At 39.4% G+C, this 24,532-nt stretch overlaps 1 protein-coding gene across 1 annotated transcript; it reads left to right on the top strand.

The window, feature by feature from the left end:
• The first annotated feature begins 7,835 nt into the window (after positions 1 to 7,835).
• LOC145169201 (putative WRKY transcription factor 56) lies at positions 7,836 to 9,767 on the top strand. Its single transcript, XM_079087772.1, has 2 exons — positions 7,836 to 8,330; positions 9,418 to 9,767. Exons 1-2 carry the CDS (start codon positions 7,888 to 7,890, stop codon positions 9,593 to 9,595), a joined length of 621 nt encoding a protein of 206 aa, XP_078943898.1. The 5' UTR covers positions 7,836 to 7,887; the 3' UTR covers positions 9,596 to 9,767.
• Positions 9,768 to 24,532: the final 14,765 nt, after the last annotated feature.

Raw genomic sequence — 24,532 nt, 5'->3', positions numbered from 1 at the left:
TCTTTTACACTAAAGATTTACATCTCCTTTAATCTCTAAGTGTAATGTAGCTTCATATCGACACCTGTGATACAAATAAACCGAGTGGGTCAGGTTGGGAAACCTGGTGAGTACATAGGGTTTTCAACCCACAATAATAAAGTTATTATGTTTAATCATCAAACAATAAACCCAATTACCCACCCTCGTTATCTTCTTTATTCTTAAGTATCTTCCCTAAGAATCATCTATTCCTCATTATTTATTCCTAAGGATTGTCCTAAGGAATAGGCACGAAGTCCATCGTTGCCAGGGTTTATATAAAAGGCACTAAGTCCATAGTTTCCAGGGTTCATCTAACTGGCGCTAAGTCCATAGCTGCCAGAGTTTATCTCATTTATTGACAGTATTATTTTAGGGAGTCCACCCGCAATACATGTCAATGGGTTTTTAGAGTACACAGGGTGAACATTGATGGGTTTTGAGCAAAAGAACATTCCTATGTGCACATGCAAAACCCTAAAGCTTTGGATCTAGGTTTCTCTATTATACATGCAAATTTATCCAAAGCTTGTAAACCTTAAACTAGCATACAACAAAACAATTTACTATCAAATAGACAAGTTAGATGAATACCTTTATTGTTGATTGTAGATCTTGAAGCTTTGAGAACATTAGCACCCCAAATGTTGTGTCTCTAATGAATCACAAACACCAAAAGCAATTGGATGAAACAAGAGAGAGAGGGAAGAGGGAAAATCAGCTCCAAGACTTCTAGGGTTAAGGTGTAGCCGAATTCTCATGTCCAAGGGGTCTTTATATAGGTGTGGAAATTAGGGTTTCAGTCATTATCCTTATCTGGTTACTTAGCCACCAAGCAGCCCATAAGATAATTCTAGAACCCCCTTTCGACGAATTCCTTAAGGCCTTATCCTTAGAATTCGTCCACCCTATACTCTAGGATTTCCTTTCCCAACTTTGCAACTATCACATAATTACAATTTTAGCCCCATAATTCAATTAACCTCTTTTGACCACAAAAATTAATTCTTAATTAATTCTTGACCAATGTTAATTAAATAAATATGATTTCTCTTTTAATATATTATTCTTATAATATATTAATAAACCATAATATCCTTTCTCTCCATAAATCATCCTGTCAAGTTGCTTTGGTGAAGGCAACCCAAAAGGACCATGCTACAACCGGATCAAGTACATACCAAATATAGTTATGGACTTAGACACTAATACAACAGTCTCTCACTTGGATAAGTCTAATAACTATACATGCAAGTATGACTTCAGGATCCGATTAGCAATCATAGCTTTCAAAAGCTGTTGTCGAACTCTGACTCGTCCTTTAGACAAGGGATCGTATAGTCCTCCGTTCAAGATATCGTGCGGACACATACATGGAACATAGTCATACTTATTGTCCAACAATTTGTTTCTCGACCTCTGATTCGTCTGACATAGAACTTAATTGAACACATAAATTCAGTCCTGTCCAGGCCCGACACATAAGTCAAACCAAATCATCGAGGGGCCCAGATATCGCTTTTACCCTCTTAGGATAAAAGGAACAGATAAACTTCGACTTATATGCAATTACTATTCACCCATCAAATCATGCACAACAATGCGTTTTATAACATCAAGTTACTGATGCGTTTACGCATTATCAATGCACAACCAACTTGCAAACAATAAACCATATATCTAGGTTTAAAGACTATATGATATTATCGTCTTGCGATCACTCGTGATAAATTCCATGAAGTGATACCAGCAAGTGTGGGTTTAATCCAATGCCCAAAACTTATTTCATAAGCACTCATGAACGTCGCACCAAACTTTTGTTATGTCTAATACACTTTAGACAGTCTACAAACCAATTCATGACAGTCTTCTTTCATACCTACTTCCAAAGTATAAGCGACTGTGGACTGTTCGAATAATCTTATTATGCAGGAAGTCAAAACATGCAAAGTGAAACAATAGGTAAATAATTAACACAAGACAATAACTTTACTTATAAATAACACTCCTTTATTTAATCATCAAATGTTAATTACAATTTATCTATTACACGTTTCGAAACTATCTAATCTAAACTAATATCGTCCTTCAGCCCAATGCTCCTAGCGTGCTGCAAGTGCTTAACCCTACTTAGTCTCATCGTAAGGGGATCTGCTGGGTTATCTTCTGACGATACCCTCTTCACTACGAGGAGTCCCTCTTCCACCCGATGTCTAATAAAGTGATATTTCCTGTCGATATGTCGGGATCTGCCATGATCCCTCGGTTCCTTGGTCAAGGCAACCGCTCCTTCATTATCGCAGAAAATCTCCATAGGCTCCTTTATGGCTGGCACAACTCCAAGGTCTCCGATGAAGTTCTTCAACCATATCGCCTCCTTTGACGCTTCGCTCGCTGCTATGTACTCTGATTCACACGTTGAATCAGCTACGGTCTCCTACTTGGAACTTTTCCAAGTCACTGCTCCTCCATTTAGGATAAAGACCCAGCCTGACTGAGATCGATAATTATCTCGGTCTGTCTGAAAACTGGCATCACTATATCCTCGCACCCTTAAGTCATCACTCCCACCAAGGACTAGAAACCATTCCTTGGTCCTTCGAAGGTACTTAATAATATTCTTGATTGTGGTCCAATGTGCTATGCCAGGGTTCCATTGATATCTGTTGACCATGCTTAAAGCGAAGGCCACATCAGGGCGAGTACAAGTCATAGCATACATGATTGAGCCAACTGCGGAAGCGTAAGGTACTCGACTTATTTCTGCTATCTCGGCCTCGGTACTCGGGCTTTGAGTCTTACTCAACTTGGCGTTTCTTTGGATCGGTAACTCCCCTTTCTTGGAATTCTCCATACTAAAACGCTTTAGTACCTTGTCCAAGTAAGTATTCTGACTAAGTCCTATTAGTCTTTTACTCCTGTTTCTCACTATCCTTATTCACAAAATATAGGCAGCATCTCTGAGGTCCTTCATAACGAAACACTTCCCAAGCCAGAACTTAACTTCCTGCAAGGTCGGGATGGTGTTTCCTATGAGTAGTATGTCATCTACATACAATACGAGGAAGCTAACTATACTACCACTGGCATTGACATATATACATGACTCATCCTCGCTTCGCAGAAAACCAAACTCTTTGACTTTCTCATCGAAACAAAGATTCCATCTGCGAGATGCTTGTTTCAATCCATAAATGGACTTCTCAAGCTTACACACTCTATTAGGATGCTTTGCATCGACAAAACCCTATGGCTGACTCATGTAAACATCCTCAGCCAACTTCCCATTGAGGAAAGCGGTTTTGACATCCATTTTCCATATTTCATAGTCATGAAATGCAACAATGGCCAACATCACCCTAATAGACTTTATCTTCGCAACTGGTGAGAAGGTCTCATCATAGTCAACTTCGGGAGTTTGAGTAAAGCCCTTCGCAACCAATCGCGCCGTATAAGTGTGTACCTTCCCATCCATGTTAGTATTCTTCTTGAAGATCCATTTACACCCTACCGTCTTACGACTTGGCACATTGTCAACTAAATTCCAAACTTGGTTGTCATACATGGACTGAATCTCACTGTCCATAGCCTCTTTCCATTTCGCAGACTCCGAGCCTACCATGGTTTCCTTATAGCTGTTAGGTTCGTCCAAATTTACTAGTGTACTATCACTAATAAACGTATCACCTTCCGTAATAATATGGAAACCATAAAACTGGGGTGGAACGCTAATTCTATTGGAACGTCTAAGAGGTAAGGACTCGTCAATCGGTTCAATAGGAGTTTCCTCCTCAGGTTGAGTGCCAGTGTTAGAGGTTCCTTCATCGTTCAATTCTTGAAGCTCTTCAAGATCGATTTGCCTCCTATTGTCTCCTTGTCTTATGATTTCTCGCTCTCGGAAAACCCCTCTCCTCGCAACGAAGACAACATTGTCACTCGGTCTATAGAAGAGATAACCAAAAGACTTCTGTGGATAGCCGATGAAAGTACATCGCTCACTACGAGGTTCGAGCTTCTCGTGAGTCTCTCGTCTTACTAAAGCCTTGCAACCCCAAACCTTGATATGTGCCAACGAGGGAGCTTTCCCTGTCCACATCTCGTGAGGTGTTTTGACAACCTTCTTTGTAGGGACTGAGTTAAGGATATAGGTGGCAGTCTCTAAGGAATACCCCCAGAATGAGATAGGTAGCGAAGCACGACTCATCATGGAATGAACCATGTCGAGTAAGGTTCGATTACGCCTCTCAGCTACACCATTCATCTGCGGTGTCCTAGGTGGTGTCAATTGCGAAATGATTCCGCATTCCTTGAGGTAGTCGTGGAACTCAAGACTAAGGTACTCTCCACCTCGATCAGATCAAAGCATCTTGATTTTCCTGCCCAACTGATTCTCCACTTCCTGTTTAAACTCTTTAAACTTTTCAAAGGTTTCTGACTTGTGCCTGATTAAGTAGATATAGCCATATCTGCTATAATCATCGGTAAAAGTCACGTAGAAGCGGCTTGCATCCCTTGTGGTGGAACTAAAGGGCCCACACACATCTGTGTGTATGAGATCCAATAAACCCTCACCCCTTTCACAAGTACCAGTGAATGGTGACTTGGTCATATTTCCAAGTAAACAAAACTCGCACACGTCATCGTCTCTAAGGTCGAATGACTCCAACACTCCATCTTTTAGGAGTTGGGTTATGTGTTTCTTGTTGACATGTCGAAGACGATAATGCCACAAGCATGATTTATCCAAATCATTGGAAGAATCGATATACAACACATCATTTCCTAAATTGTCTACATCCATCATAGTTTCATATATTCCATTACAAGGCAATGCTTCAAAATAGAAAACACCATTAAAGAAAGCATTAATAGAACCTTTTTCATTATCAAACGAAAATCTAAATCCTTGTTTATATAAACCATGAAAAGAAATGATGTTTCATGCCATTTCTAGCGAATAGTAACAATTATTCAAATCTAGTCCTAACCCACTACTAAGCACTAAAGAGTAAACTCCAATCTTGGTTACAGTCGACGATCTTCTGTTTCCCATGACCAGGTTTATCTTTCCATGCTCCACATCCCTATTTCTTCTTAGGACCTACAAATAAGAACAAATGTGAAAACCACATCCTGTATCAAGAACCCAATAAATAGCATGCGATAAGTTATCAGATTGAATAGTATAAGTACCTGCGTAGGATGGTTTTATCTTTCCATACTTGATGTCCTGCAGATACTTCGGGTAGCTTCGTTTCCAATGCCCTTTGTCATGGCAATAGTATCACTTTGCATCCTTTGGGTTGGAGGAGGGTGCAGTGGAGCCAGCCTTGGTTCCACTAGAAGAGGTACCATCATGGGACTTTCCCTTATGATGGCTCTTTGAAGGAGCCTTCCTCTTCTTACCCTCCCCCTGCCCAATAGCCAAGACGGGGGGCAACAGTAGTAGGAGTTGGTGCAACGGATTTGTCCTTGAGGTTGCTCTCAGCAGTCCTCAACAGACCTTGAAGCTTGCTCAACGTGACCTCCTCTTTGTTCATGTGGTAGGTCATGCGGAACTGGTTGTAGCAAGGAGACAGGGAATGAAGAATAATATCAATCGTCAGTTCTTCATCGATGTTAACATTTAACTTCAGCAGGCGGTCAACATATCTCTGCATTTTCTGCAGGTGAGCAGTGACAGACTCTCCGTCCCTCATTTTGGCCGTGATCATCGAAGTGATGATCTCGTACCTCTCATGCCTGGCGCTTTGGTGGTACCTGTCCAGTAAATCTTGATGCATTTCATAGGGGTAGAAGTCCTCGTAGGACTTTTGGAGTTCGGCAGTCATAGTCGCGAGCATGATGCAATGGACTTTCGTAGCATCGCGCTCGTGGGCCTCAAAGGCAGCGATCTCCTCGGGAGTAGCAGTTTTGACATTTACCTCGTTCAGCTTTTCATCGAGAACATACTCTTTGTCCTCGTAGCGGGTGACCATGCGGATGTTGCAGATCCATTCATTGAAATTGGTCCCATCGAAAATCACCCTCCCACACAAATTCATGAGTGAGAACGAGCCTGAAGAGGTTAAGCCTGAAGCATTGTTGTTGTTCGAGTTAGACATCTGAAAAGAAAAGAGACACAGTTTGATTAGATAAGAATCCCCAATTAAACACCCAAATGAGAAATTAGGGCTAGGACCCAACAACATTATTTACAATTTAGAAGAGGGATGTCGTAATGTAAACAACAAATAATTTGAAGGTAAGTGAATGACGATTCACTAATTTCCACCATGAAAAACGTAAGATGAAATTAGGTTTTAAATGTATTGAAAACTCCTAGATCTTTTGAGATTCATTGAACTTTTCAATGGCATGTCTAAATCTCGATATGCCCTTCAAGTTTGTGACTGGGATACCGAGGATCACAAACAAGGTGTGAATAACCATGCAAATGTACTTGGTGCCCCCACTGTTACAGTCACCTAATCAATGTGTCGGTTAGCCACACAAGCTCCATTGATCTATGACAAACATCGAGTCACCCTTTGCCACCTTTGCTAGACCCAAATTAGTGTGCCGGTTAACCACACACGCTCTACTAACGTCTTAGCAAGGGTACAAAGTGTAATTCCATGGAATAGCATCATATTCACATTTTTCCTAAAGTAACTAAGATTGAGAATTTTATAAAAACATTTAGTTACTTTATTAATCCTTATACTTTTAATGAGGAATTTAGTTTCCCTATCCTACCCGTTCGGCTAAATTTAGAACAATCAAGTATCAAGAACAAGCCAAATTTAGGCATTTCAACAAACACTTGTTAGGCATTATCATCAAACAAGCCAAATTTAGAACAATCAAGTATCAAGAACAAATGGAAAATTAAGAACAATCAAGTATCAAGAACAAATGGAAAATCAAGAACAATCTACCATACAAAAAAATCGAAATCCTCCATGAAACGTGATAGGAGAAGGCGCTCAAGTAGATGAATTTGAAAAGAATTTATAACAAAAACATATTTTCTGAATTAATTTCGGTTTTAACATAGAAAAAGAGACTTACCGCTGATGTGTTAAGTCGTAATCGATTTGACTGGAGATGGAGGCCAGAGACGATCGAAGATAGAGCGGATGTCTTCAAAAATCACCAGGGAGGCGTGATGATGGTAGCCGACAATTGGAGATGAAGAGTGTAGACGTGATTTAGGGTTGCGTTGAATATGATTTTTTGCCTTTTTAAATAATGGATGTGAATCAAAAATAATTATTAGTTTCCTAATTTATAGGATATAATTATTAATTTGATTTACCAATTTACTAGACTACCCTTATTTATTTAATTAATGATTTAAATTTTTTCTTGAATTCTTATTGGTCCTTACAAGCACACAATAGTTGCTAGAAACATTTGAACATATATATATATATATATATATATATATATATATATATATATATATATATATATATATATAAAAGCATAATCAATTATTCAAATATGTGTATTTGAAAAACACAATCTTTTAATTTTTTTTAAATGAATTATTTTTATATTACCTATATTTTTTTAAAAAAATATTTTATAATTCATACATATTTAATTGACATATTCTTATATAATTATTAGAACTACATAAAATTACCTTTACAAAAGGTAACAAACAATTTGATATGATAGATTTCTAAAAATATTTAAAAAAAACAAAAATAAAAAAAAACAAAAATAAAAACATTAATTGTTAAATTAATATATGTCATCGGCGCCCGCTTTTAAACCTAACGAGCTTTACTCGAAAATTAATACAGCCACCTTTATAAACCCCGCCATTCTTGACGTTTTTCTCTCGTCAAAGCACACACATTCTCTTTCTTTAGAATGGATAACCTGGCTGCAATGTTTCTCTATTCTTCGTCTTCAACTTCAACTTCACCGGCGGCAGCCCTTTCTTCACAGTTATCGCTAAACATGACGAATCATTATTCACATGCAGATCACAACTATAACAATCGCTACAGCAGCTACACGCAATCCGATGATGATCATGAGCTCCGACTAATCGGAGAAAATAAAAAGGGCCCCTCAGATAAAGTGGTTGTAGCGGATCGAATATCTCCGAGTACTAATAGCTTCAGTACTGGTGACGGTGACGATTTGAATACATCAATGGCGTCAACCAAGCTTAACGTCAGAAAAGGCGAGAAGAAGATCAGAAAGCCTAAGTTTGCATTTCAAACGAGGAGTCAAGTTGATATACTTGACGATGGATATAGATGGAGGAAGTACGGTCAAAAAGCTGTCAAGAACAACAAATTCCCCAGGTAAACTAATTCATAGTTATAATCATAAATCTAAATATGTATCGGTCGTTTTGTTCAACTCCGTCTGGAATAATGATCATTCATCGGCAGGGCGGCTGTTAGATTTTAAGTGGCGTGTGCTAAGAAGAAAAATAGGGCCCTAAATAATTTTTTTTAATATATAAGGAAAACAAACTTAAGACGGTGAATTGTAACTTAAAAGTAAATATATTTATTAAAAATGAACATATGGAATTTTATAAAAAGTTTAAGGGTTAATTATGTAACTTCTGAAAACTGATTTGTTAAACATATTGCAAGGAGGAGTTGTTTTTGAAATATACGGCAAAAAGAAATGGACAAATGTGTAACTCTAATTTAAAAAGTCAAAATGAAATGAAGAAGATTTAAACCCGCATTGCTTTTGCATAGGGAGACTTCTTTGCCAATTGGCCTACACAAATCTTATATAATATCTTGAATAAATTCATATATATTTAGTTATTAAATATATAATTTAATTAAAACTTGGGCCTTAATTTTTTCGGGGCCCTGTGCGGCTGCCCCTCTTGCCCCGCCTTAAAACCGGGCCTGTTCATCGGTCTTCAAGAAGACCCTTATTTATTTATTTACTAGGTCATGTATTACATGGGTTAAATAAAAAAAATTAAATTTCAAAATGTAACCATTAAGTATTTTTAAAATTAAATTTTAAAATGAGGAAGGAAAAACATATTTATTACATTTAATACTTTACTTATATAATTATATTTATTATGTGGCTTTTTAATTTTAAAAATTAAAAAACCTAAAAATTGACATGTGGATATTATCTATTTCAAAAATACGACAAAATGAATCTTCATTTATTAGAGTAATTTAATGTATTATTTTAAATATTCAATTATTTATAATGTGTTTTGTTTCACCGTTATATCTCGGGGGTGAATTAATATCTAAATTTGGAGAAAATAATAATAATCTCTTAACAAGTCCTCGTTGCTTTGACTAGATTATTGCTATTGAACTGATAACAGATAATTAATCAAGTAATTACTTAATACTTATGTTTTAATTGTGTTGTTTCTTTCTTCATATAAATATATAGGAGCTACTATCGTTGTACACAACAAGGTTGTAATGTAAAAAAGCAAGTTCAAAGGCTATCAAAAGACGAAGGAGTCGTGGTGACAACTTATGAAGGAATGCACACTCATCCAATAGAGAAGTCTACAGATAACTTTGAGCACATATTGACTCAAATGCAAATTTACTCTTCTTGCTAGCTATAGGAATACATACATAAAGGGAACTTTAGGTATACATAACCTTGAAAATAAATAGTTAGAAGATTGGGATGTACGTATGGTTGTGAAAAATCACATAAACGCTAGCCTGAACATAAAACGTTTGTAAGTTTAGTCGATTTATATAATTTATCTCTGAATTTTATCGATAGAGATTTTGTTTACATTTATTTTTGAGTAAATTATACGAATGGTCCCTATGGTTTGAGGTAATTTGCACGTTTGGTCCCTAACTTATTTTTTAACTCCGAAGGTCCCTAATATTTGTTTTTGTTGCGTGCTTGGTCCCTGTCTTACCTAAAAAAACTATTTTGTCATTGATTTTTTAATTTATTTAAATAAGGTTGGGTAGGTAAGGTAAGATAAGGTAAGGTGAGGTGGATGTGGGGTTGGAGATGTGTTTATTTAAATAAATTAAAAAATCAATGACAAAATAGTCTTTTTAGGTAAGACATGGACAAAACGTGCAACAAAAACAAACAGTAAGGACCATCCGAGTTAAAATAATAAGTTAGGAACCAAACGTACAAATTACCCAAAACCATAGTGATCATTCGTGTAACTTACTCTTTATTTTTCATCAAGTCAAATAAACAATGGATTGAAATGACTTATTCTTTTCTTTTATTATTTGAACGGCTAGTTATAAGTGGATCGAAGTTAATATTAAAAACTTAGTAGAATCGCCAACACCAAGATTGAAACGACTTATTCTAAAAAAAAAAAAAAAAGTTGTAACCTTGAAACGAAAGTGGAATCGACCCTAGCTATGAGAGTAGTGAATTGAATTTTGGACAAAATTGTAAAAATGGTCCCTGTGATTGGTAATTTTATGTGTTTTTGTTCAAAATCAAATGTTAGTACACCACTGGTCATATTATAGATACCTTGTGTAATTTTGGGCCCTATAATTGGCATTTTGGTGCGTTTTTCGTCCAGACCCACCTTGAAATGACAAATATGCCCTTTGATAATTCTTTTATGATTTATTTTTATTTATTTATTATTATTTTCATTTAAAAAATAAAAAGAAAATATCATCATCCCACCCACCCACCCAACCCCTCCGTCCTTCTCTCTCTCTCTCTCTCTCTCTCTCTCTCTCCCCCCCCCCCCCTCAACCACCGTATCAAACCCACCCATTTCTCTCTTCTCATTTTATTTTAATTCCTCCACCACCTCAGTTTCCATTACCACCGCCGTTCTCCTTCTAGAACACTAGCATTCTCATCATGGGCCTGAAAACAAAGACCAACCCCCTCTGAAAACTCTACTTGTTGGTGTGCGACAGAGATGAACAGATCTCGAAAAGATCTAAGCCATCGATTTTCGTAGATCTCAACCATCGATGGTGGCTCTAACTCGACGAACGAGGTAATGTTGTAACTGGTCGAACGTCGGAAAAGAAATAAAGAGCGAAGACGGTGACTACGGTGGTTTGAAAGCCCTAGATCCGACAATAATCGTGGTGCTACTCCGACTACAAATAACTCTGAAACTGATGAGATCTGAGAAGGAGATTTTTCATCGAGTTAAGGAAGGTATGGTAGGAAAACGGTGATGACATGCGACCTGTGTCGACTTCTCCGTCACCACCACTATCCCTTCCTTCCACCGGAGCTATGGTGCAAAAGGAAGTCGTCGCCGCTCCTTCCCCGATGTACAAACAGATTGGTGGCATGTGAAGGTTTATGGGCGGCGTTTGCTGATTTGTAGCTTAAAAATTTGTAGATCGGGGAGTTGGACGGTACTAGCGGATGGTGGTGACACTTAGAGTGTTCGTGTGTTTTCCTGAGAGATAGAAAGAGATGAGAGAGGGGTGGGAGATGATAGGTACCACAGTTATGGAAAGAGAGAGAGAGAGAGAGAGAGAGAGAGAGAGAGAGAGAGAGAGAGAGAGAGAGAGAGAGAGCGCTGTGTGTGTCTGTGTGTAAGAGAGAGTGAACGGGATAGTGGTGGGTTTTATTTATTTTGAATAAAAATAGATAATAAACAAATGGAAAAACAAATTATAAGGGCATAATAGTCTTTTTAAGTAGATAGGGACCAAAAACAATAGAAAGATCAAATTTTGGACTAGTGGTGCACCAACATTTCGTTTTGAACCAAAAACACATCAAATTGCCAACCACAGGAACCATTTTTGCAATTTTATCTTGAGTTATGGTCATATCGTCTTCTTAGGTAGAATCGTAACTTACTTTTACTAGACAGGAGGAAAATTTAGATTAGATCTCATGATATACAACAAATTACCTTCAAACAAATATTTTGCGGCATAAAAATTCTTATTTATTTTATGTTTCATTAGATTAATATTTTATTAGCTTTATTTTATGTGGAAGCTAGAGCCATGATTTTAAAATTCAACTTTACGTTAATAATGTAAGTGCGACTTCTTGTTATCAACTGGATTCTATAGCTGCTGCCTTCTTTTTAAGTATATGGTGGTGACTCCACTTTAGTATAAGGTTCAAAAATGGTTTTTGCATGAATGACCTTTTTGGAGAAAATTCGCATGCAAATGGTCCTTAACATGGACATCCATTTAATGGAGTCGTTAGCTTTCCCCATGTGTCTTGCACATGAGGAAATTTTAGTCATTTCTATTTGGTCTTCTGAGAACATCGTGTTCTTCACCCCAGAACCACATAATGTCACACCCCCAAACCAGAACGGCGGAAACGTTCGGGGGCGGAGGACGTCATGCTCAGTATCATAACCATAGTGAAGAAAGTAAACACAACCATCATAAATATAATTTAAAAGGTTACATCGTTTCAAGATTATATGTTTCCAAATAAATTACATATGATGTCAAAATATAGCAAAAGAATCTACGCCTTAGCGTCTTGACTTCAGAAATCTTGGGATTACCTGTTTTACTGATTACCTGAGATTACAAGTTGTTTTGAAAGAATATCAGCATAAAGCTGGTGAGTTCATAAGCAAATTTTAGAATGAAAAATGAATGGTGTTCCTTTTTGTTTGTTACAAGTTTGTTTCCAGAAAATCCAATATTTTCTAAAAGGTTTGTTGTAGTCTTAACGGAACCAAGACTTAGTTCATGTAAGTAAATCATCATACTCATGTGTGTGGTTTTATATTTAAATAAAACTCCTTAAATTCCCGTGAACTGTGTGTTTTGTTAATTTCTCATGTGAGTTGTTATAACCATGCTAAAACTTGAAGACCTCGTATTCGACGTTCTTCAGGCGTCGGAATGTTATGACACTTGTCACCACACACCTGCCGGTCTAGCTGTTGCAAGCAGCTTAGGTGCGGGTTTGTCAGACCCAATATAGATCTATACACAACTATCACGCTCTCCCTCCAGGAGATTCTGATTATAACTACAAGACTTTCCTGTGGTACTTAAGAGTACCCCGAAGGAGAATGTCTCACAAATTTATTTATAAACAAGTTCACGTAATGTGTAATGAAATACTTGTTTTGTAAGTCGATTGAGTTATTGTTTTCCTTGTCAAACGAAGTGCTCAACTATACCTATTATAGTTTATCAAAAGTGTTGTGTGTTTGAATGAAACCTTGTTATGCATGCCTTTGTATTTCCATAAAATGACATTTAAAATACTAAGTGTTAATCCTACACACCTTGCTCAGCATGTTACAAGGTGTGAATAACTCTTAAACATGTATTTGACAGTTTTACCCTTAACTGTCACTGTTTTAAAATATTTATAGAAAAATCATCGTAAGTAGAAAACTGAATCCGTAACCTCTGAGTATTTGGAAAAAGAGTCTACTGTATCCATAAATTTTCCTATAATTTTTGGTGGTCTCAAACCAGGGTGAAGATGTTCATCTTCACAACCTGGTCCAACTTTGAGGCTGCAGTGATAGGCGGTTTTGTAAAAATCACCATAAATTGTAGAAAACTCGTATGGAGATGTGCAAGTAGTCATTTTAAAGGTATAAACCTGAACTATTTGCATATTAAACAGTTTGGAAAAATATTAAGTTTAAGTTGGGTAAAACAGTTCGTGAACAGGTCACAACTTTTCTGTTGTAAGCTGTTAAGTTAAGTTTTAAGTATGTTTTGGTGTTTTAACTTGTATTCCCCCCTGAAAACTAAAGAAAACTTGAAAATGTAGGGGTATGAACTCACCTTGAGTGATTTCTTGAAGAATGGAAGGTTCAAGACAATGAGTATCAAGTCAAGAACACTTGATGAACACGTGAAAGCTTGGATGATCCTAAGAACGATTTTTCGGTGTTAAGATATGAGTCGATAATCCAAGAGTGTTATGAAATTACGGAATAACACTTGAGTTTAGATGGAATACTTACCAAAAAGTGCAGTAATAGCTCAAGAACACTTTCACAAAGTGGTGGGAAGTAGAGAGAAAATGAGGCTCTTTTGGTGTTTTAAGAAGTGTAAGTGTTTGAAATGATCAAGTAAGCCAAAAATCCTCTAGGGATTTCTATATATATTGAAGGTTGCTGGAGCAACTTGTAAGTTTGAAGTGATGTTTGTCTTGGTTTGTGTGATGTGGATAAGGTTGGCTAATAAGAGGATGACACATGGAGGCAACTGGGCACACTTGACCCACTTGTGGGGTAGAATACTCCTCTTATTATAAAATAATGATTTTTAATTAATAATCCTTGAAAAATAAATAAAATATGAGTTTTGGGGGTTAAAAATGGTAAAAATATGAATTTGGTGAAAAAATCCCATCAAAAATGTCAAAAACGGGCTTAGGAGGCGAAAGTAGTCGAAAACCGGACATTATGGACCGAACCTGCGAGGTTCGGCTCTTAAAAGGTGAGAACCGAGAGGAGGGGAGAAGGAACCGAGAGAAGGAAGAAGGGACCGAAGGTGCGAGGGTCTCGGTCCGAAGTGGCGAGGGAAGCGAAATAGACCGAGCCCTCGGCCTATTTCGGTTGCATGGAGGTTCGGTCCTGCTGAGGTTCGGTTCACTAAGGTTCGGTCCGAGGAGGCTGTTTCGCTTCTGACAACTTCGGTTCTGACATCTTCGTTTCTAAGAGGGTTCGGTTCTAGTAGGAGGGTTTGGCTCCTAAGAGGTTCGGTTCCTAAGAGGTTCGGTTCCTAAGAAGGGTTTCAGCCCTAATTAGTTGTTTTTCGATATAACTCTCCGTTTCAAGCGGGTTTTTTGCCAAGTTAAGGGTCGGGATGACTATAAAAAGTTGAGAGAGATTTTGAGAGAGATTTGGGAGAGATTTCACATACTTGGAGAGATTTGGGAGAGATTTCACATACTTGGAGAGATTTGGGAGAGATTTCACATACTTTGAGAGATTTCACATACTTAGAGAGATTTCACATACTTGGAGAGATTTGGGAGAGATTTCACATACTTGGAGAGATTTCACATACTAGGAGAGATTTGGGAGAGATTTCACATACTTGGAGAGATTTCACATACTTGGAGAGATTTGGGAGAGATTTCACATACTTGGAGAGATTTGGGAGAGATTTCACATACGTGGAGAGATTTGGGAGAGATTTAATCTTAGCCATTATTATCGTATAATCTCGTAATGCAAGGTTCGTGAACCCTGTTATGTTTCGTTTATGATTGTTTTAAGTCCCCGAAAGGGTCCTTATTCGTGTTTTGATGCGTTTAACTCCCTTTTTAGGGTTTTTACATGTCTAAACACATAGATTCATCGAGACACTTGAATTCTTGAAATACAAATGCACATTTTTATACATAGAATAACTTTTAGCATACAAGTACTAATTAAGTTTTACCGGTTTGACTTTGACTTATTGACTTTGACTTTGACTTGAATTTGACGGTTATCACATTATCCCCCCGTTAGAAGGAATTTCGTCCCGAAATTTGCATTTTGAGTGGGACTTCAAGGGTTGGGGAATAGATGTGGGTACTTTTGTTTCATTTGGTCCTCACGTTCCCAAGTAAATTCGGGTCCTCGCTTGGCATTCCACCGGACCTTTACGATGGGAATGCGGCTTTGTTTCGTTGATTTGACCTCCCGGTCCATGATTTCAACAGGTTCCTCTACGAAGTGGAGGTTCTCATTGATCTCAATTTCTTCCAAGGGAATGACGAGGGTCTCATCAGACAAACATTTCTTCAGGTTTGACACATGAAAGGTAGGATGAACGTGATTGAGTTCCTGTGGTAATCGTAGTTTGTATGCCACCGGGCCAATCCTGGCGAGGATTTCGAATGGCCCGATATACCTTGGATTTAATTTTACACGTTTTCCAAAACGTATTAGTCCCTTCCAAGGTGATACTTTTAGAAGTCCTCGATCCCCAACTTGGAACTCCAAAGGTTTTCGTCTCTTATCCGCGTAGCTCTTTTGTCGGTCTTGCGAAGCCTTCATTCGTTCTCGAATTTGGACGATCTTTTCGGTTGTTTCCCTTATGATCTCCGGGCCAGTGAGTGCGTTGTTAGGGACTTGCCCTTTTGCTAGTTGCGTATCGCCCACCTCAGCCCAGCACAGTGGTGATCTGCACTTACGGCCATAGAGAGCTTCGAACGGAGCAACTTTGATGCTAGTGTGATAACTATTATTGTAGGAAAACTCAACAAGAGGTAAATGAGTATCCCAAGCTTTACCAAAGTCTATCACACAAGCTCTTAGCATGTCCTCTAACGTCTAAATGGTTCTTTCACTCTGCCCGTCAGTCTGTAGCGACTGCCAGAATCGTGACGTGAACCTACTATCTCGATCGGAGATAATGGATATCGGTACTCCGTGAAGGTGCACTATTTCTTTAATGTAGATCCTTGTCAGTTTCTCCGTTTTGTCTGTCTCTTTTATTGGTAGGAAGTGTGCGAATTTGGTTAATCTGTCGACGATTACCCAAATGGTGTCAAGTCCACCCGTGGTCTTAGGTAACTTGGTAATGAAATCCATCGTAATCCGCTCCCATTTCCACTCGAGTATCTCTGGTTGTTGCAGTAGTCCCGAGGGCTTTTGATACTCTACCTTAACCTTGGCGCAAGTCAGGCACTTGCCACAAAGGTAGCTATTTCGGCTTTCATGTTCGGCCACCAATACAACTTCTTGAGGTCTAAGTACATCTTGTCTGAGACGGGATGCACGAAGTAGCGAGTTTTATGAGCTTCGTTCATGACAACGTCCCTGAATCCACCAAATTTTGGTGTCCAGATCCGGTTCATGAGACAACGAACTCCGTCATCCCTGACTTCAAGATTTTTGTCCATTCCTCTTAATGCTTCACCTGCCAGGTTCTCTGGTTTTAAGGCTTCTTCCTGTGCCTCTTTGATTTGTGCGGACAGGTGGGAATGGATGGTCATGGTTAACGCCTTTACTCGGTGGTCCGAGTATTCTTTTCTGCTTAAGGCGTCTGCAACCACGTTGGCTTTTCCGGGGTAATAACGAATCTCACATTCGTAATCGCTTAGTAATTCCACCCATCTTCTTTGTCTCATGTTGAGTTCTTTTTGATTGAGAATATGCTGAAGGCTTTTGTGGTCGGTGAAGATGGTGCACTTAGTGCCGTAGAGGTAATGTCTCCAGATTTTTATGGCGAAAACCACTGCTCCTAATTCAAGATCGTGCGTCGTGTAGTTTACCTCGTGTGTCTTCAGTTGTCTTGAGGCGTAGGCAATGACCTTTCCTCGTTGCATTAATACATATCCTAGACCTTGGTTTGACGCATCGCAATAAACCACAAAGTCTTCGGTTCCATCTGGTAAGGACAAGATCGGAGCACTGCACAAAGTTCGTTTCAGTGTTTGGAACGCAGCCTCTTGCTTATCCCCCCAGACGAAAGTCACTCCTTTTTGTGTCAAGGTGGTGAGTGGTTTTGCGATTTTGGAGAAGTTCTGAATGAACCTTCGATAGTAACCGGCGAGTCCTAAAAATTGTCGGATCTCCGTGGGTGTTCTTGGTGCTGCCCAGCTTTCAATCGCCTTGATCTTTGAAGGGTCCACATGGATTCCTTGCTTGCTGACTACATGTCCGAGGAAATTCACCTCTTGAATCCAGAACTCACACTTTGAGAACTTTGCGTACAATTTCTCCGCCCTCAGCGTCTCCAGGACTCGACGTAAATGTTGGCTGTGTTCTTCCTTACTTCGGGAGTAGACTAGTATATCATCGATGAAAACAATCACGAACTTGTCTAAGTAAGGTCGACACATCCGATTGATCAGGTCCATAAATGCTGCGGGTGCATTTGTTAAGCCGAAAGGCATCACTACAAATTCGTAGTGACCATAGCGCGTTCTGAAAGCTGTCTTGGGAATATCCTCCTCTTGAACTCGTAGTTGGTGGTACCCAGATCTAAGGTCATTCTTCGAGAAGAAACTTCCCCCTTGAAGCTGGTCGAAGTGGTCATCGATTCGAGGCAAAGGGTATCGGTTTTTAATGGTGAGTTTGTTTAATTCACGGTAGTCAATGCACATGCGGAACGATCTGTCCTTCTTCTTGACGAACAAAACCGGTGCTCCCCAAGGCGAGAAGCTTGGTCTAATGAAACCTTTGCTCAGCAGTTCGTTCAGTTGACTGGACAGTTCCTGCATTTCGGTCGGGGCTAGGCGATATGGCGACTTGGATACGGGGGTAGCTCCAGGAATTAAGTCGATTCGGAATTCGACTTGTCAAGGAGGGGGCACTCCTGGAAGGTCTTCCGGGAATACATCAGGGAAATTACAGACCTCCGGAATGTCCTTAATGTCTTTTACTCCTTGTTCCTTGTCTACGACGTGGGCTAGGAAGGCGTGGTACTCCTTGCGGAGATACTTTTGAGCCTTGACACAAGAGATGATCTGAAAGTTTGAACCAGGTTTGTCGCCATAGACAACTAGAGTTTCGCCACTCGGCAGATTAAGGCGAACGGCCTTTTCGTGACATAGGATTTCAGCATGGTGAGGGCATAACCAATCCATGCCAATGACAACATCAAAACTTTTTATGGTGACCGGCATAAGTTCGATTTGGAAAGAGTGATTGTTTAAGGTGAGGGTACACCCGGTGTAAATGTCGTTAGTGTTCTCTGTTTTTCCGTTAGCCATTTCTACGGTGAATGTGTCTTTTAGTGTTTGTGGTGTTTGATTAAGCAAGCGTTTAAATTGGTGGCTCACGAAGCTTTTCTCCGCGCCACTATCGAAAAGAATGCATGCGTATGTATTGTTGAGGAGGAACGTACCGGTAACCACAGTTGGATCTGCGACGGCTTCCTCATGACCTATCGCCAAAACTCTGCCCACTTCGTCGGGGTTGGGGTTTCTTGCCTTTGGGCAGTTACGCTTGAAGTGTCCTGTTTCTCCACATCCATAGCAGGTTCGGCTGGCTCCGGCGTTGGCAGCTTGTGTGTTCGGTTGGGCCGGAGTTCTACAAAACCGGGCAGTGTGCCCCTTTTTTTACATTTGGTGCAATGCATTTCATGGCAGGCGCCGTTGTGGTGAAAGCTGCACTTGTTGCACTTGGGTAGGTTCCCGGCGTATTGCCTTATCAGAGTTGGGTTGGCAGTGGTTGTGGCAGCGTGCACAACAACCACTTGTTGTTTCTTGGCAGGGTCTTGAGCAGGTTGACACTTCTTCCTGTTCCAGAACTTTCTTTTGTTGCTCCCCCATTTTGCTTGCTCGGTGGTGGTTGTCACAGTGCCATGGCTGGCTTTGTGATCGATGAGTTGTTGTGCCAGCTCTTTGGAACTGTCAAAGGTAGTTGGCTTTGAGGCCAATACATTTCCTTGAAGTTGGGAAGATAGTCCCCATATGTATCTTTCCACCTTTTTGCTTTCCGACGGAACCATTCCGGGATACAGCATGGCTAGATCGCTGAACCTCGAGGTATATGACAGGATGTCAGAGCCCATCATTTTGAGACCCCAAAGTTCCTCTTCCAGCTTCTGTATCTCGCCCCTTGGGCAGTACTCCTTCATCAACATCATTTTCAGGTCTTCTCATGGTATCGAATTAGCCACCGAAAGTGTCAATGCCTTGACGTGGCCATTCCACCAGGTTAAGGCTCTTTCAGAGAAGGTACATGCGGCGAGTTTGACCTTGCTTGCTTCTGGGCATGCATATATTTCAAAAATGGATTCGGTTTTCTCAAACCATTGTAGCAATGCTATCACTCCTCCGCTTCCATTGAAGGTTTTGGGTTTGGCATTTGTAAAGTCTTTGTATGTACACTCTCTCGAGTGTCCCTGGCTGTTCCCGTGGTTAGAATTTGTGGCGCCATTACCCGCACCACCCGCATTGTTGGTGCTGATTTGGGACATTGCGGCTGCTACTGCGGCTGTTACGGCTGCCTGGAACATAATTGGGTCGAACTGAGGGGGTGGTGGAGGTGGTGGAGCTCCTGCGGCGCCGCCGCGTCTAGGGTTTCTACGAGGTGGCATTTTCTGCCATATCAAGAATGAAAAGACAATAAGTCCTTGATAACACTCACAAGTCGATAGTTAAAACTAAACATTTTTAGTTCTTTATATGCATCATGATTCCGACTTGTAATGATTTTGTATAAATCCATTCATACTAGAGGTCTATAGATAATGAAATGTAGACTTTATGAATGCTAATAGCTTTGATTCATATGAAATGTATGTTAATAGAATTCATACCGGGCCCATCCAATGATCGTTTGAGGTATAATATTTATATATAATTAAGATTAAATAAACTTTCGAATCTAAAGGGTCTGCCCTGGGCCCACAACCAAACAAGGAACAGGATCCAAGGCGGAACCACCATTTCTAGGTCGACATGGTCTTAATTATATATAACTTTGATTTATACACCAAACCATCATAAATCAGGCACCAGTAAATTTAATCCGAAAATAGTTCATGTTATGAATATGATGTAGTAAAGAAAATAGTGTGTCAATTTCATTGATATAACTTAGTATACAATATTGGGGAAAATTTGACCCGACTAGGGGTCTATGCTACATCAATGCATGGGAAAATTTTGACCGCCTAACTGATCCCGGAAGTGTAAACACTTAAATCGCGAGATCGGACATAAAGTACTAGAAAATAATAGTAATATTTATCCGCTAAACTAGATTAAACTGGAGCGAGCAGTGCAACACTACTTGCGGTGGTTGAAGCTTTGAGGATCACGAAGTGTAGACACGAAGTTCCTCATTTCGGTTCTGGATTCCGCCGCTTGGCGCTCTGCTTCTGCCAGACGTCCTTCTAGAGTGGCTCGGTGTTCTCGGAGTTTTTGCACTTCAGCTCGGGTTGCAGCCATTTCTCTTCGAAGAAGCTTGGTGCGGTCTTGAGTCCGATCGTGGTCGTCATCCAACCGGCGAATGCGAACGGAGTTGACTTGGCTGGTGGCACCAACTTCCATGGGATGTCGGGTGTTAACTCTTGTTTGTTTTTCGTGGCGTGTGACACGGTGAACTATGACAGGGAGGGCTCGGTCGGCTGACCCTCCTCTGCTGAGATCGTAGAAACCTCGTTGCATGCCATAGGGAGGTCGTTGACCTTGCTCTCGGCTCCATCGATGTATAGTTTCGGCCCATTGGGGCGTCGGGCCCCGGAAGTGTTGTGGTGGAATAGGGGCAGGGTGTGGATTGTAAACTTCGGGTTCGGAGTCGGTTCCATCTGAGTCTTCTTCCTCTTCACCGTCTACAGATTCTTCCTCTTCCATGGGTTCCTCATCCTCCATGGGCTCTTCTTCGGGTTCTTCCTCTGGGTCTTCCACAATCCAACCGACATTCCCTTGGTTGGGAAAGTAGGGATCACCTGGAAAGTGAAATCCTGCCATTGCGCCTGTACGAGAATAGGGATAAGAACGATATCGCGAGAACTTTTGGGAAAAAGAAATTAGTTATCGCAATTTATAATGTGCTTATTACGGTTTTTGAGTTAAAATACTCCTATAGTATTTTTATGTTTGATTTTCAAAGTTTTTGGTACGTTGAAGACTTGTTGTTCATTATGATCCTTCTTCGGCATACATTGGTCCTACCTTGGCTAAATATAGTTGATCAGACTATATTCATCCAAGATCTGACTACATACCCCGAAGCTGAATCATTGTGTTCAACTTGTCTTAATACTTTCATGTTATTGCCATTATGATACTACATACCCCGAAGCTGAATCATTGTGTTCCGTTGTATTTATAGTTTGTATATCTTACGTGGTTCGATATACTTAGTTCACTATAAACAAAGCTCTGATACCAATCTGTCACACCCCTAAACCAGAACAGCGAAAACGTTCGGGGGCGGAGGACGTCATGCTCAGTATCATAACCATAGTGAAGAAAGTAAACACAACCATTATAAAGATAATTTAAAAGGTTACATCGTTTCAAGAGTATATGTTTCCAAATAAATTACATATGATGTCAAAATATAGCAAAAGAATCTACGCCTTAGCGTCTTGACTTCAGAAATCTTGGGATTACCTGTTTTACTGATTACCTGAGATTACAAGTTGTTTTGAAAGAATATCAGCATAAAGCTGGTGAGTTCATAAGAATATCTTTAGGCGTCGGAATGTTATGACACTTGTCACCACAGACCTGCCGGTCTAGCTGTTGCAAGCAGCTTAGGTGCGGGTTTGTCAGACCCAATATAGATCTAGACACAACTATCACGCTCTCCCTCTAGGAGATTCTGATTATAACTACAGGACTTTACTGTGGTACTTAAGAGTACCCCGAAGGAGAATATCTCACAAATTTATTTATTAACAAGTTCACGTAATGTGTAATGAAATACTTGTTTTGTAAGTCGATTGAGTTATTGTTTTCCTTGTCAAACAAAGTGCTCAACTATACCTATTATAGTTTATCAAAAGTGTTGTGTGTTTGAATGAAATATTGTTATGCATGCCTTTGTATTTCCATAAAATGACATTTAAAATAGTAAGTGTAAATCCTACATGTAACGCCCGTGTTTCTAGGCTAGGCATTAATATTGACGTTATAGTCTAGGTTAACCTTTGTAACTCATTTTCAAGAAATGAAAAGGAATTATGTGAATATTAAGTGAATTTTGTGTTTTATGCTTAATTATTAGGATTTAATTAATTAAGAATAAAAATGAGCGTCGAAAATAAGTATTAGATAAAGTCGATATCTATTAAGAAACTTGTAGTGGGCGTGACAAGGATTACGGATATATAAAGAATACCAAAATCCGAGTTATAACGAAGAAGTTATGACCTGTCGAAGTTTCGCGACAAAACCGGCACGGTGCCGAATGTCGTAAAAAGTGAGTTTTTGATAAACTACTTTTTAACCTTAGTGATCTAAACGAAAGTCGTAGTGTTCGTTAAACCGAGAGTATGTATAAAAAGAACGTGCAAATCTGACTTCGTATGAGGAAGTTATGATTTTTCTAAGTCAGCTTAGCAGTAGACAGCTAAAAACTCGAATTTTAGATCGAGTGATTTTTAGCCGATACAACCTAAACGAGAATCGAAGGTTTCGTCAATAGTAGTACAACGGTAAAAAGACAGACGAAAACGGACGACGGATGAAGAAGTTATGAATTTTTAACGGATTTCCTGTCCCGGTCTGTTAAAAATAATAATATAAAAATTAAAATGAAAATTAGCCGACGAAGTCTAAACGAAAGTTGTAGAGCGTAATTTTACCTACGCGTGCATATAAAGAACGTCAAAAACGGAGCCCGTATGCGAAAGTTATGGATTTTAGAAGTTTTTGCACAAAAATCGAGAAAAAGGTCAAATCCGAGAAATTTCGCATAGGTGGACTTCGGCCACGTCACCTTCACTGCATGCGTGCCACGTGTCCAAAATCTGCTGAGTCATCCGAAGCTGTGGTGCATTCGAGGAGTGACGCGTGTGCAGTCTAGTCCGAGCCTCGCACCGCCTGCCGCGTGTCCGACCTTCGCACCAGCTGTCTCCCTTCCCTCCTGCTTCAGGTTCGTGTTGGAACCCGAAAGTGAACCTCTAGCAATCCTAAGTACATATTCCAAAGGCTGTTGGTTCCGAAGGAAGATGTGATCCGGAACCTGTCCGGAGCTGGAGAATAGGAGTGAAGTATTTTGAAGAGGAACACATTCCAGAGCTGATCCTGGAGTCCGGAATGTATGCTGATCCGGACCAAACCTTCATCTCCGGAACATTACTTGTCCGGAATGAAGTTGTCTTGTCTCTTGTGCATTTATTACTTTTGTCTTGTATTGTGATGTAACGTTTCATAGGACTTAGTTTAAAGTTGATTTAGGACAATCAGAATGTCAGACTTGTATCTTTTATCCGGTCCTATGTATTTACTTGGGTTAATTCACTGTAACATTCTCTCCTATTTATATAGGAGCATTCAATACAAGTCAAGATGGATCTTTCTCTTACTTTTGGCATTTACTCTTATTACATTAAAAACATTCTTTCTGTTCTTCACTAATTGACGTTACCTTGATCATTATCCTCCTGTTCATAATTAATGTCTTGATCCTTTGTTGAACTGATTATCTAGGACTTGACTGGTCTTTCCAGTCTCGACTTGAACATTCATTATCAAGCAGACATTGATCTCAAGCATTCACTCAAGGTTTGAGTTCTCAAACCTTGTCCCTGCGCATATATCTTGTTCTCACAATTGGTATCAGAGCTCGAGTGGTTGTCCTTTGAATCCATAAGATCAGATTATAGTTGGTTTGAATTTACCTTGGTATTGTTGGATTAGTGTCTAAGTCCATAACTATTTTGGTATGTACTTGACCCGATGGTGCATGGTCCTTTTGGGTTGCCTTCACCAAAGGAACTTGATAGGATGAATTATGGAGAGAGAGGATTAATTATGATTTATTAATATATTATATGAATAATATATTAAAGGAGAAATCATATTGTTTAATTAATATTGGTCAATAATTAATTAAGAATTAATTTTGTGGCTAAAAGATATTAATTAAACTTAGGGGACTAGAACTATCAATTGTGTGATAGTTGAATATTGGGCTAATAGACTTCTTATTAGAGGGGTG

This window comes from Lactuca virosa, chromosome 4 (assembly GCF_052849685.1).
Source record: "Lactuca virosa cultivar CGN04683 chromosome 4, Lactuca_virosa_CGN04683_v6, whole genome shotgun sequence".
Classification (NCBI taxonomy): Eukaryota; Viridiplantae; Streptophyta; class Magnoliopsida; order Asterales; family Asteraceae; genus Lactuca; species Lactuca virosa.
Note: the sequence above shows the minus strand (reverse complement) of the source record. Positions and strands in the feature narration are given on the sequence as shown.